This window comes from Diuraphis noxia, unplaced genomic scaffold (genome assembly GCF_037042655.1).
Source record: "Diuraphis noxia isolate RWA-SAM2 unplaced genomic scaffold, SU_Dnox_SAM2 contig0003, whole genome shotgun sequence".
Classification (NCBI taxonomy): domain Eukaryota; kingdom Metazoa; phylum Arthropoda; class Insecta; order Hemiptera; family Aphididae; genus Diuraphis; species Diuraphis noxia.
In genome coordinates this window covers 24,347,742-24,363,943 of record NW_028301713.1, presented here as the reverse complement: position 1 = coordinate 24,363,943, position 16,202 = coordinate 24,347,742, and the positions used below count along the sequence as shown (strand labels likewise).

The window sequence follows — 16,202 nt, the reverse complement described above, 5'->3', positions numbered from 1 at the left end:
ATACATTTTATGCATTATTTTTTTCAAAAACAAAAGAGATTACTTAATTATATAATTTAATTAATTTTAACATATACCACACATTTAAATTTTATAACACTACCAAATTTTTTTAACTCTAAGTTCTCAATAGATAATATATGCATTGTAGGTACAATGTTTTAATAATGTTACCTATATGGCTAAAAGGCTGTTTTGTTTTATGTAAATAAGGAAATATTTAAATACAGACTTCAAATAACAACTTTAAAAATGATGTACAAATTAAAGTATATTTAATTTTAGTTTTATAACATGATGATCCTTTATGATTGAATTATTGAACTAGGTACTTTTTACTTTTGTTTGATCAATATAAATTAAATTATTGTTTTTAGTAATTACTTAATAAACTAACTAATAAATAAATAAAATACTTGTTAATTTTTAAAAATTAAAAAATATATTTTATAAGTATTTAAAAATAATAATTTATCTATTATAAAAATAACATGTGGGGCTATGTTATATTTTTTATATTTGGTTTATTTGGGTTGGACCATTTTTAGAGAGGACTAAAGCCTTCCCTCGCCACCTCTTAGTACAGTGCTTGAGAATTATAGAATGTAATCATAAGCTATTGAAAATTAAGTTCGATTAAAATGAACATTAAGTTTATGAGTAATGAAACATATACCTCAACACACAACAACATTTTAGAATAAACATTTATCATGTTAAATTAATTTTTACCATAATGTGTGATGAAAAGAACTTCTAATGCCAAATTCATGGGCGCAACTAGACCAATATTTTTTGGGGTGCACAAATAGACAATAGTGAAAAGCTCACTGGCCCATAGAGGCAAAGCCCCCACACCACCACACCATTCATCCCATTAGTTTTCATATTACATTTATAAAAAAAAAATAACTGCCAATGTAAAATATATACAATAACATACATACTTTGTTTTTATAGTGGTACCTAATACAATTTATAGCTTAAAAAAATTAAATGATCAAAATGAGAACTAAATATTTTAACATGATTTTGCTTGAATGAAAATTATATTTATTTGAAATTTGTTCACTTTTCAAACTATTTGTTATATATCGCTCAATATTTAATATTTATGAATTGGTAACAATCTTTGTTGTAGCCCTTGAAAGAATAGAGTGACACAAATCAAAATATAAAATATATCTTTCATAAGTATTCGAGTATTTATTCCAAACACTTTTCAAAAGTAGTTTACACAAGACTACATGGATGAGTTAAACTGTGTAGCTATGTCTACAGTTAATATTGTAGACAATGTTTTTATTAGATGAATAAAATTGGTAGATATAATTATTTTTAATTTAATTCAAATAAAAATTTCATGATCTCCACGAATATATATTAACCATTATAATAAAATATATCCGCACATTTCACCATGTCCTCAAAAAACTTCCAGTCGATCCTAGGTCCTGCCGATTTATTAATTTGAAAAAGTAAACATTTTTTTTATCAAACATTTGAATTTTTAAAAGGATTAGGTAGGTACACCAAATAATTTAATATTTACTACGAGTTAATTAGTAAATGATAACTTTTTTCCATTTAATAATAATCATTTTCACATTGCTTGTTTAATGGCGTGTATGTACTATGTAGTATTGTAGTTTATATAACACTGAAATAGATTTAAAATTAAAAAGAGTAGGTCAGCATTGCGGTGTAGAAAGTTTGTCCATCGTCCCTTCGGTCCTCGGACAGGATAGTGTAGTCTTACAGTATTCGATTTGAATGCAATGATTACATTCGATAAAAAAACGATTCTGAGAAGACGAAAGAATATTTTATTTTATTTGATATTTAAATATTATTCGTTTCTATGGTGATAAATAAAGCGTTTTTTGCAAAGCAAAATTGAAATCCAGTTCTTTCGTAATTTTTCAGTGGTTTTTTACTGTGGCGTTAAATAAGAGAGAATCAAAAAATTACTTTCTTTAAGTACCACCTGGATCCAATTTGCTAAAAAAAAGATACTACCTATATAATATGTGGAAATCGAAGCACTACTTCTGGTAGACATTTTTCTAACAGGATAAAAAGAAAACATTATTGTAATACCAAAATTAAGTCAAAATGTTGAAAAGTTTTTAAGATATATAAACAAAGAGCGATAGGTTAGTTTTGATAAAAAAAGTTAATTGCCTATAATTTAAAAATAAAAAAGTTAGACCAACTATTTAAAGGGCATTTTTTCATCATTTTTGGTATACTTTCATATGACGATGGCCAGTCACATTCCCCCTTTTTGGGAGTGCACATTAAGTGCACACGCTCGTATCACCGCCGCTGATCGTCGATTAAAAAATTAAAAATTAAAAAATTATTTTTATTAAATATAAGAAATTTGTTTCATAAATATTTTTTAAACGTTTAATAATAAATTTACTTTTAACTAAAAAGTAGAAAATAAAAAATAAAAAATAAATTTTTTTTAAAACACCTCAAAAAATATTTAAAAAAAACTAAATTTAAAAAAATAATGAAAAATTTAAAAGTGTGTGGTGCTCTTACACTTGACATACACTCCCAGTCACTATCTTATAAATAGGATTGAAAAAAGAAGTGTATGTAAGTGTACTTAGCTCATCTTTAAATGTTTTGTATAAACATTTTTACATATTATGTTGTAAAAATTCAAACTTTGAATGCTTTTAAAAAAAAATTTTGACTGAATTTATTTTATTTTTCAACTGCTATTATTAAAATATAGATATCGAAGAAGAGATTTCAGAAATAAAATAATATAATAAAATCTTATTGGTCAATAATTTTTTAACTAACAAAATATAATTTATGCTTGTATGATAGATAATACCGAAGCTATAATGTTTTTTAGAAGTTTTGCTCTTTAATATCAAACATAATAGAACAAAATGGTTGATAAGAATAAGTTGATGGTCTATTCTTAAAAATCATAGACTTATTATTATTAAATGGACTTTTTTTTTAAAAATGCAGGTTCATTTATCGCTATTATATTTTTTAATTATTTAGGCATTTTATTTAATTTTTATTATTATAAATTAGAAACCAATTCACAATTATTTGCAATTAATTTGTGAAATATTGACATAGTTTTGGAATATCGTTCGGACAAAGTCGGGGGGCTGACAAAAAAACTTGAAAAATTCAACAAAAATAAAATATCGATTTGCAAATTCCAAAAATCAATTTGCAATTAATTTGAAAAATATTGACATAGTTTTGGAATGGATCGGACAAAGTCGGGGGGCTGGCAAAAAAACTTGAAAAATTCACCAAAAATAAAATATCGATTTGCAAATTCTAAAAACCAATTTTCAATTATTTGCAATTAATTTACAAAATATTGACATAGTTTTGGAATCGATCGGACAAAGTCGGGGGGCTGCGTGAAGTTGGCCCCCCATAATGGTTTTTTCATTATAATTTTTTTATGAGTAATTTGCAAATTCTAAAAACCAATTTGCAATTAATTTGTAAAATATTGACATAGTTTTGGAATCGATTTGACAAAGTCGGGGGGCTGGCAAAAAAACTTGAAAAATTTGCCAAAAATAAAATATCGTTTTTCAAATTCTAAAAACCAATTTTAAATTATTTGCAATTAATTTGCAAAGTATTGACATAGTTTTGGAATCGATTGGACAAAGTCGGGGGGCCAACTTCACACGCATAATTGTAACCTTATCGGTCTTATTATCTCCTGTGGACTGTGATGGTCTTATTGACACGTATAGATGGCTTACACAATAATATTAATTAAAAATACTAAATAGGATTGTGGGTGCAAAATAATCTATATAACTTACCAAGACGTATAGATAATTAGAGTATACTTCTAACATTGTGTATACCTTAAATTCAAAATATGTAAATAAAATAACAATTAACTTCAACATTTTTGTCGTTGGATACTACCTACATTACCTACAAACAAAAATGTTGCAGTTGATGTTGCAGAATGAAATAAATCTAAAACTGATAATTTTCATCCATAGAATGCATGACAAACAGTACAGCCCCCTAACCTAACCTTCTAAAGGAGCTTCGTATGTAGGCCCTTTTCCCTTATTTAAAGTGCCTTAAACAGCTACACCTTACTATCTATAGTTACTAGTTAGAGCGTTTCCAATACAAAACAATATATTATGTTAAAATAAGTGTTATTGCTTTCCCCCTAATCTTGCCAAACTTATACCCATTGTGCACCAATACCTACGTCATTTTCTTCAAATAAATTAATCTTATTTTATAGTGTACAACAGTCAAACACTTGAAAATAATAATTATAATATAATAAAGTAATAAAATATTTAATACCTATTCACTAAGCCGTTCTTATTGTCCAATAGATATATTTAGGTAGGATGGTTATTTTATTACATTTTATGAAAGGATCAAATTATTCACAAAACGGTCCGCCACGCCGAGGGGAACAAAATGTCCTAGTGCGACATTTTCAGATTTTTTTGTTCTTCTTTTAAATTTTATGAAAGCATGAAATTATCCTCGAAACCGAATATCTCCGTGGAACAAAATGTCACTCTAGAACATTTTGTTCCGTTTTAGGATTTTTTGTTCCATTATTAATTTTTTTGAACCTATCAAGTTATCCACAAAATGGAACAAAATGTCCACCGAGGGGAACAAAATATCCCTGCGGAAAAAAATGTCCACGGAACAAAATATCACCTTATACCATTCTCACGCCACTAAACAGTTTCGCTGATGAATTGAATGACTCAGCACACTGAGAGAATGAGAGAATATCTTGCCTTAGACTCGGGGTCGGCTGCTGAAGCAATGCATTTTTCAACCAAATTTCTTAATTCATTAGATCCCTCTGGATTTCTACGGTACAAGTTGCGATTGAAAATAGGAACCCCGATTATGTTCCTTCGAAAACTTAACCCTCCCAGATTGTGCAACGGAACGCGGTTGCAAGTTATGGCTTTGCGTAATAATTTGATCGAAGCTACAATTCTTTTGTTCTAAGAATTCCTTTGATTCCTTCAGACTTGACGATTAAGTTTAAAAGAGTGCAATTTCCAGTATATGTGAGATTAACGTGAACAAACATCGTGCCGCGAAATTTATTACATGTATATATTTATAGATGAAAAAAAGCCAAACTCGAGTTGTTACTTGCTCTTGATACTGAATAAATAAAATTAATTGGGTGTTTATTCAAGTGTATTGCATGAATTTTCGGTATTGAGATCAAGGCAAGTATATTTGCAGACCATTTCCCTAGATTATCGAAATCACTCTAAACATTATCTAATTGCATCCTGATTTTTTTATGACATTTGGTCGATAATTTATATATAAATGTTAAAATCAAAATTGATATAGATGATCGCTTTATGCCTGAGAGAATTTAAGTCTGGATAGATTCATAATTTTGTTGCTTTATCAGAATAAAATGGTTTGATAAAAAAGAACCAAACAATGGCAAAAATGATCGAGAAAAAAGAATTACTTTATAATTTGTTAAATAATTCTATATTAATTAATTCTATCCAATGCTTTTGCAAATTCAATGTATATTATGTCTGTTTGAATGTTGCATTGATATTTTTCTTAACTCAGGATAGATTAGTACACATAAATATTGGGTGAAAACCAAATTGGTGATTGTTAAGGATTAAGGAAATGAGAAATGAAAAACAATAATTTATTGTTTTTATTTATAATAATTTAAAGAAAAGTTTGGAATGATTGATAATTTTAAAATTGGAAGATATGGATTGGCCGTTTATTTATTTTATTTTTTAACATACAAAACAATATTATGTCAAATATACGAATATATTTTTATTTATCTTATAATGTATAAAATTAACATTTTATATGAGTGCAACAATTTTTATTTTACAATGAAAATAGTAGAATTTGAGTGAACATGAACAAAATAAACCACGCTGGATCTTAAAGTTAAATACTTATGCCAATTTTTCACTGCTCTAATATTTAAAAATTATAAATTTATAATTTTCAGAATTTATAAAAACATTTGGTTATGTGGTTATTTTATTTTTTTATGGACGCAACGTGTAAGCAATAATATAACAAATGTGTGTAAAAATACCATTATTTAATAGATAAATTTTTAGTACGTTGTATATCCAATTGTATAATCCAAAAAACTTAATTTCTATAAAATGTATAATCCTAAAAACTTAATTTTTATAAAATGTAGGTATAATAATAATATTAATACCTATGTACTAATTTATTATTATCATAAAACAACATTGGTATATAGTAATTAATTTTTTTTTTTGCTTTCAAATGTGTTTATTTATTTTGTATATAATTATTGAATTCCTTTGACAAAAATTGTATCAGCTATCAAACTTGCTACTTACTAGATACTAATCATAGTTATTTTTATTTTTATTATTCTATTGGACTTAATTTGGCCTATAATAAACAATATACACATATAAATAAATATTTCTATGATCTAAGTTAAATATTTTAATAGTACCTTTATATGACATTCTATAGTAAAATATAATTATTGATGTTCATCACTGAATTAATGCAATTCAAATTAAAGTTTTAATAAACATTAATAATATTCTATATTCTATAAAATAAATACTTAATAAATTAAGAATGTGAGAATTGCTAACTAAATGTTATCTAAGACCTTATAAAAATATAATTAAAATATCTATAAACAATTTTCATTTAATATTAAAGGATAATATTGTAATAAATAATAACCATAGTGAATCACAATAAATTATTAAAAATCAATCAGGTAACTTGCAAGTCATTTTTTACAAATAACTTATGGCATCTCGTAAATGTTTAAAAAATGATCATTTTTAATATCTAGTAGACAAGAAATATTTATACTAAATATATCTTAGGACTTTTTTTCTTGGGCACAATATTATGGCTTTTTTAACACTGTATGATATAGTGGCGTATACATAATTTGGGTTTAAGATGATCGCTTCAACCCTAAATTGTCATTTTTTAAGTAAAAAAAAAAATATAATTTATGTATCATATACAGACATTATTAAAATTGAGAAGGACGGGAAAAAGCTAAGAAAACAAAAACTCACAGAAAAAATTGACTAATTTGAAATGAGTTTTCTTATTATTTTAATCAATTTTATAAAAAATATAAACCATTTTAATTAAATCTTGTATACGCCACTCTGGTATGACAAATCATTTATTGCAATAAAAAAAATTACAATTTAGTTTCTTAATACATTACAAACGAAAACACAACGAAATATAAATTATATTGCACATCCATGACATAGTTTATTCTACAATATTGACTTAATATTGACAATATTATAAAAACATATAACAAAATATTTAAATAAAGAAATGATTAAGTTTTTAATAAGAACTGTTCATGTTAATATAGGTCTATTGACAATTAAAATCATATAATTATATTATATATATTATTATTATTAAAGTATATATATGTTATTATCAATACTTTGATCAATATTTTATGTCAAATTTATCACAGAAAACAATAATTTTGAAGTTAAATGTTATGAAAATAAATACTGGCGTGTAGATTCTGAAGTCCGTTTTTTCATTTAAACTTGTAAATCAAAGGTAATAAAAATAAATTTACTTTAAATGTATTTAGTAAAATATAGCTTGATATTTTTCTTTAATATTTTATCTAATAAATATTTTTTCTGCAATGACCCTGCATCCATGATCTTCTCCTAAAAAAAAAAATTATTAATTAATTATTATGATAATACAATGTTTAGTATATAATATAATACATTGCAAGTGTTTTACAAGTAGTTATTAAGAAGACACCACACCTGCATGTGTTGTCTCCATCTTACAATTGCATAACATAGCAAATTTTACACTAAGAAGTTCCAATTCAGCTCTGTTAGTTTAAAATTTAAAGTGAATTGACCTCTTATAAAAATTAAAGGTAACATTACCATTTAAGTTATCACAGAAGTTGTTATTATATCTTAATTTTAAAGCGAGTTTTGAGTATTTTAAGATAAACATAAATTTACAATTTAAAAAATACACATAACTTGCTTTGAAATTAAAATATAATAAAAACTTATGTGATAACCTAGATAATAATTTTACCTTTAATTTTTATAAGAGGTCAATTTACTCTAAATTTTAAGCTAATGAAGCGAAAATGGAACTGCTGAGCGTAAAATTTGTTATGTTACTCACTTAAAAGATGAAAACAACACACACTAGAGTGGCATCCTCTTAATAAATACATACGAGTGAATATAATATGGGTGGTGCAATGGTCACGCAGATGATTGTAACTCAAACAATCATTGGTTGGATTCATAGCAAAGTGGACAAAAATTGCATAATTGTGTTATATAGTTTTCAACAAGGTCTCACTCCACTGGGAGTGAATACCGCACATATAGGGGTAGTATCATGTATATAATGATGTATACATAGATAAATGGATCACATGATCTCTCTATTAAACACTTCTGATATACATTGACAAAGACCTTAAGGGCGTATTAGAGAGTTCGTTTACAATTATAGTTTAAACTTTGGTAACCCTTAACCCACTGATTTTACTGGCAGAATTCTGTAGTTTAACTTTAATTTTACTATTGTAAAACATGCCCTTAATGAACTAATACAGAAAAAAAATATATCATACGAGTGAGGTATGAAAGGTTGACAGATTAAAATGCTGGCAATTAAAATATTGATTGATAAAAATAATTGACTGTCAAAACAACATGAATGCCATTACAACGATATAAACCAATATAAAAATATGATTCATTTAAAAAGATTTAGTTCTATATTTTATATGTGGCCACCCTAGCTATAAAGTGTAGGTATTTCTTTAAACATGATTTATATTACCAGTAATTGTAGTGAACTTTATATCAATAAGAAGTCTTTGAATGATTTTAAGGACTTCAGCTGTTTGCGTAGCGCTGATATAAGATCAGTTGGTTGCACTAATAATGATATATCTAATCCGACTGCATTTAGACGATCTCTAACTTCATTTTCTTTAAACAATAAGTTTAATGGGCGAGAATTGATCTCTGTTAATGTCCAAGAAGTAAATGACAATCCATCTAAAGTAGGAGTGCGAGACGATAAACCATGAGCAGCAGCTAAACTATTTGGCAGTATATCTTTAATTTCAGCTGTACCCCCTTCTTGGATGATTCCAAGGTCTTGGCCTTGCTCTTGTCGACGTACTACAAATACTCGTCCACAAGGAACTCGTCTAATAATTAATTCAACCTGAAATTACATAATATATAAGTAAACCTAATTGTTTATATTATCAATCAAATCAATTACTACCAGCAAATTATTAACACACAGTAGAAACTCAAAAATCTAGACAGAATGTTAAGCTATTAATACAGCAATGCCATTTTGTGGTCAGCTAAATCTTAGAAGTTGCCTGAGATAACAAGATAGTGCATTGTAGAGTGTAAATGGTACATCACATGGGTATGCAACATGTATATTGAAATATTTAATTGTATTAATGGTCTATTTTTTAGCACATATGCTTATTGTAAACATCATTACAGATTATGTATAATCCAATAAATGTAAAATAAATAAAAAATATTATTGGTGGGCTGCACAAAGCAAATATTTTAATAACAACAAAAAATGTGAGGCATCACTGTATTAATTGTGATCTAACACCATCTTTTTGAACATATATTATTTGATATTGTAATAATAACATGTTACTGTCATACTGACGACCAGAGCTGCCACCGTCTTTACATTTAATGAAATAATTAGGAAATGGATTTTATTATAATATAATATACAGGGTGATCCATTTAAAGTAAGACACTTGTTTTTTCAAAAAGTTTTAACTATTATGCTTTATTTATTTTTTTTATAAATGTTGAAATCTAATGAAATCTACATATAATTAAAATTCCGAAGATGTTCAAATTCGATATTATTATATAATACATATGAATCAATTTTGGATTTTTAAATAGTAAAACCTACATTTAATACCAAAAAATTATAAAACTATTTATTTTTTTAAGAACTTCTGAGTTTGAATTTTTTATTTCAATTGAATAGGTTTTGAGATATAGCCAATTCAAAATATGATATAGGAGAAGCTTTTTGTGTTTGTTTACACCAGTTCTTATTAATTTTTGGTCAGTCATACAAATCACTAATTTTTGAATCTGAGTATTCAGGACAGCTTATAAACACTTATTAGTTTATTACATTACACACAATTATAGTTTAAACTTTGGTTATGCTTAACCCACTGATTTTACCGGCCGAATTCCGGAGTTTAACATTATTATTATTATTAGATAATAAAAACATGGATATAATATAAAGTCTTGTCTTATCTTGTTATTTATTATTAGTATGAAAATAAATATTTATTATAGATACCTACTATGATTATTTATTTACTTGGACAAAATATGTTAACTCCTGGTTTTAACAAACTAAAAATATAATAGCACCTATAAAAAACACCTAAATTACCAATGGGCTATATCTTACCAATGGATTATTCAAAAATTAAAATTCATAAAAAATAGTTTTATAAATTTTATACATAGGATGCCATTTAAAAATCAAAAGTTGATTAGTGGTTTCACATACAAAAAATAAGGGTTAAAATAATAGGGGGTATCAAAAATGTTGGACTATTATAACATTTTGATACTTAAAAAGAAAAAATATGAAAAATGTTGATAATTTTTGAAATTTTGAGTGTCTAACATTAAACGGATTACCCTACATATATACCGTGTTTTCTTAAAAAATGAAGTAAAAAATCTAAAACTTTTAAATACTTAAAAAAAGGTATAAGTTCTGGATATCTAATCAAGATTACTAGTAAATTCAAGGCAACATATTTTGCACTGCAGTGGGCGATTTATACGGCTAATACCTACAATATTGTATACTATACAAACACTATAGATGAACTATTTACTATTGCTAGTCTATAGGGGCATGCCGACAAATAAGTATGTAGATGGAATTTTGAAAACATAGAATATTTGATCATTGTCAAAAATTACAAATTACAATCAGACAAAGAAAATTATGTTAATTATTGACAATAATCAAAAACTTCTAAACTATGTATTTCTTTGCAAAATATGTAAAATTAATTTAGACCTACTTTAATGAGTGCTATATAAATTATACATATTTTTTATCAAATTGAAAATATCTCATCCTTATAAAAATATGTATTTACAATAAAATCCATTTTCTAAATTAATAATAAATAATGTATTTCTTTTTGTAATTTTTATTATTAGAACTGTTTCTGTAGAATAAAATATAATTGTCATTCAAATTCTCTGAAAAAAACCTACATTCCCGAAATTCTGAACAAACTTAGTCACTGTTTGTCCAGTCTAGACTATCGAGATTCTATTGTACTTATATAACAACAATGATACTGACATAAAGACTTGGCCATGCTCGTATTAATTTATGGGCATCTGATGAACATGATACAGGTTTTCCAGCGACACTCAACAATTGATCGCCTAAATGTAATGCATTGTGCAACATTGGATGTTCTTTCTGTTTCCATCCAGCAATCCAAACAGTTTGAAAGACATCAACCAAAGCAATAGTATTAATACAATCTTTACGTCTCAATTGTAATCGGACACCAGCAAGATGAGACATTTCTTTTCGTAATTGTAGGACTTGCTTTTCACGAACAGTTAACCGACTAGGACTGAATAAATCTCTGTTTTCAGTCTATATTGATCAGATAAAACGTTTGAATTATCATATAATAATACACATTTTTGGATCCACAAACAACTTACAGGAGTAAATGGTGTTGGAACTGGCTGTAACATATTGTGTGTATTACTATTTACTGCTACGCGGATTCTATCAGCTCCTAATGCAGGATGTGAACTATCACCATTCATTTTTCGTCGAGCACCACGGCCTCGGCCAATAGGAAGCTAAAAAAAAACATAATATAATATTTCTAAATTAAATAATAATATTTAGATTAAACTTCAAATTTTAAACTTTACTTGAGATCTTGTGGGTAATATTGCAATATCTGCAGGTACTGGATTGGACAAAGCTGGTGGTGGTCTAGACTGCATAGCAGTAGGTAATACTAAATGCTCATAATTACTAGTTACTTCTTGATCAGTAATAGGAGGTATAACATCTTGTCTCTTAGGTCTTCTTCTATGCCGACCATCTTCTGGTTCAGCAATTCGGACTTTAATTCGTTGAATTTCATTTGGGACTTCACTGCTAGATCTATGTGGCATATCATTAACATATGTTGTTCTATCACTTAATTCTGAATGACTACTAGACCTAGCACCACTAACAGATTCTTCTAAATTTGACACGTTCCGGACTTGGTGGTGTCTAGTAGACTGCCTTGGAGAAGCAGCAACATTTTCAGATGTAGAACTTGAAGACCTACTAGGCCTAGGAGAATTTATTAATGGTTCAGATGACGTTTGAGATGGTTGCTCATTTGTTTGGTTTAGAACTTGTTCCATTTGATTAAAATTGAATACTTGATTATGATTTATTACTTCTACAATGGTAACATTATTAACTGGTTCACTAGGACTTCTACAACAAATAAATGTATGATTCATCATTAAACAAATAAAAAAAACAATAAGGTATTATTTCGTTTTACAATATTTAACATCTACTCACATTGGATTAGGGCTAATAGGCGGAGTTAAGAAAGTTTGTTCAATTTCTGAAGAAAGGCCATCATCTGTACCTGAAAACCAAATAACAATATTAATTAAAATAACAGTGTTTATTAAACATTTTAGTGCTAGGCACACCACCTATTGATTGAACTACTGAGACGACAGGTTCAACACCTGGTAAAACATTGGTTGACAAGTCTCGTAATGGTGGAGGAGGCAATGGAGAGTTAGGATCTCTAGTTGGTAATAGAGGGGGTCTTGACTCTGGTGGTTTGGTATAGACATTTTCTTTTGGTGACAATATATGCATTTCACGCAATTTCACGTCCAAGCCTTGTACCCAATCCATCATCTGATTCCTATAAAGGTATCATGTATTATCATGCAAATAGTGAATAACAAACACTAAATACTAACCATGAAGGAGCAGCTAAACGAACTACATCTGAGGTGAGGGTTATCACAAATTCATACTGGTACTGTTGCTGATGATCACCTGCCATCACTGGTAATGGACATATAGTAGCAGAAACATGGACGGTATCCGTTAGTGGTATGGTATTGTCTGGACGATGTGCAGCAGCTTTTTTTTGGTCTACATAAAATTCCAACACTGGTTCTGTGTCGTCGTGTATACAAAACACAGTCCATAGTTTTTGTCCACCAGTCAGTTTCAGAGCAGACTTCTTGTCAATGCCATCCGGTAATTTTCTCAACCATGAATTTTTGTGGATTTCCCTGAACTGTACTCCACTCATTGTTAATTCAATAACAACAGTGAAGAGGTATTTATTGCATGCAGAAACTAATATGAAAAACATTGAAAATAAAAATTATATGTTGATTGAGTGCTCAGAAAAGAGTGGAGATTAACCATCAAAATTAAAGGCACAATGGCAAAAGGCCACTGGTCAACAAGTATACAATGGTCCTTTTTAGGTTTCGGATTTAAAGACAATACAATCAATAACAAAAGCATTTAAGTTGTGAAAAAAGGCAAAAATGGGTGCTTTATCATTATTGATAAATAAAACCCATTCAAAATAATTTTAAACATAAGATCGACAATTCAAAATTTTCACAAGCTTTTACCAATTTGTATTAATTGTATGTATGCTATTTAGAGATGGGCATAACCGAATAATTGGGATAATCGACTAATAGTTATATTTTACTCTATAAAACCGATTAATAGTTGGTTACTATTTTCATGACCAACTAACAACAAACGGCTAAATGACTATCGAATATTGATAAGCAACTAACAACTAATAACTCTCGAAACCAACTAATAACTAATGCCTATCGAAAAACGACTACTACATGACTAACGAACAAATTAGTCAAATTATGATGTCATGAGTTTGTGACCAAAAAATTAGTTCTTAAGTTTCATTAAGATAATATTTTATAAATAATTAAATATGATATTTTACAAGAACAAAATAATATTCCAAGTATTTTTTATATATATAAAGATATAAAGGGTATAAAGATAAACACTATAAACTATAAATAGATAACTACTATACATTATAAAACTATGAACATATTTATATTTTATTATAAGTATTTTGTATTATCATTCGATATCGGCGTATTATTTGTTAGTTAGATTTTGTTCGTTATTCGTTAGTTGGTTTAATTATTCGTTAGTTGGATTATTATTCGTTAGTTGGTTTAATTATTCATTAGTTGGTTTAGTTATTTACCTTTAATAACCGACTTATTTACTTATTATTTACTACCAACTAAGCGACTAAGTCGTTAGTCGTTAATCGGTTGTGCCCATCTCTACTATGTATAAAATTATCCAATCAATTGTAAATTAAACACAAAAAAAGCATAAATAAGTAAAAAAAAAGGGGGGGAATAAATTACATCGATTGTATTAGATATAAAATGAATTTTTACCCTAATCATCACGTAGAAAATATGAAGAAAAAAAATTTCAATAACAGGTAATACTGAAAAATAATGGCTGTTTCATTTTAATGTTATAAGTTATTATTTTCTACTTAACCATGAATTGATGTAACTTTAATAATCCAAATTTATACCGGGTGATTCTTTTATCATTGAACACTCATTATTTCAAAAATTATTAATGTTTTTGAAAATATTATTTTACATAGTTTCAAGTTGTTAAAAATCCAACGTTTTAATTTAAAAAATTATATTTTTAAATTTTTTTTTATCCTTATATTTTTTAAGTTTTTTACTTTTTTGAATGACAACATAGAGTTTTAATTTCATATTCCAAAGCAGAATATTTCTCTAAGTATTTTGATTCATAAAAATCGAATTTAGGACGAGTAGTTTATGAGTTATAAGTATTTAAAGTTTTGACAAGCGGAGTAGTGGATAAACATTTTTCAGGGTAACCCCATACCATTCCACTCTGCCAATCAAAAACTTTAAATACTTATAACTCATAAACTACTCGTCCTAAAATCAATACTTTTTTAAATAATGAGTGTTCAATGATAAAAGAATCACCCGGTAGTTTTTAACATACTAGTCATTCTATTACAGTAAATACCTCGTATCTATGGATAAAATGATGGAATTAACAAGTGTGAGTAACTTAGTATTTTTTTTCAATTGTACAAGAAATAGGCCGAAACATGAATTTTGTTGAAAACTTGAAAAGATCAATACATTTGTGGAAGAAGAAATATAAAGAAGCAATTTAAAAAAAATTTCACTGTTTAACTAAATGTAATTAAGTATAATGTCATAATAATATCTAGTGTACCTATATAATATATTATCCTTATGTATGAACGCATACTATTATTTATACATAATTATTTAACTGTTTTATTTTTTAATAAATTAGTTATATGAATAGGTATTTTACTAATACAAAAAAAATGTATATGATGCTTATATGGATTATAAATATTCATAAAATATTAGAACTTCCCATAGTTTAATTTGGCTAAAGACCAAGCAATTCCTAATTACACCATTGACCAACTAATTAATAACAGTTGAGTAATAACGAGCATTGTGTAAAGGTGAAACATATGTTTCTTCGAGTGAATAGGAAAGTACTTACAGTCATAACGTTGATTTCACCAATATATTTGCGATCAGCTTTAACGGAACATAATGTTTTAGATGAAGACTAACACAGCATTCGCCAATCGACTTAAAACGTCGCGACATCCGATGCGTGATACTTTTGAATCCGTAAAAACCAATAAAACCATTTGAATTTTAAAAATTATATCGATTTCCCGAATAAGAATTGCGAATAAGAAAACGTCTTAACAGTTAACACTTAACACTTTATTGGATAATCAACTTGTTTTATTGTTTAGCTTATCGTTTGATTAACAAATTTATACCCGATAAACTTATCTAAATGGCCACACTGATAATAAATGTTTGATAAGAATTTTGAAGAAAATGAAAAGAAAATAATTATTCAATTTATCAATTTATTTAATTTAATGTGGT

At 27.1% G+C, this 16,202-nt stretch overlaps 1 protein-coding gene across 4 annotated transcripts; it reads right to left on the bottom strand.

The window, feature by feature from the left end:
• Positions 1-7,286: 7,286 nt before the first annotated feature.
• On the bottom strand, positions 7,287-16,032 carry LOC107167924 (uncharacterized). 4 transcript variants are annotated; one of them, XM_089221846.1, is made up of 10 exons: positions 15,799-16,032; positions 13,152-13,539; positions 12,870-13,093; positions 12,733-12,802; positions 12,376-12,642; positions 12,078-12,315; positions 11,859-12,002; positions 11,482-11,787; positions 8,905-9,297; positions 7,287-7,745 (listed from the first exon to the last, which is right to left on the bottom strand). In XM_089221846.1, exons 2-9 carry the CDS (start codon positions 13,490-13,492, stop codon positions 8,923-8,925), a joined length of 1,965 nt encoding a protein of 654 aa, XP_089077972.1. In that variant the 5' UTR covers positions 13,493-13,539; positions 15,799-16,032; the 3' UTR covers positions 7,287-7,745; positions 8,905-8,922. The 4 variants fall into 4 exon arrangements, with proteins under 4 accessions (XP_089077972.1, XP_089077969.1, XP_089077970.1 ...); XM_089221843.1 differs by having other exon boundaries at positions 12,078-12,642; XM_089221844.1 differs by having other exon boundaries at positions 7,287-7,742; positions 12,078-12,642.
• Between the last annotated feature and the right edge of the window lie 170 nt (positions 16,033-16,202).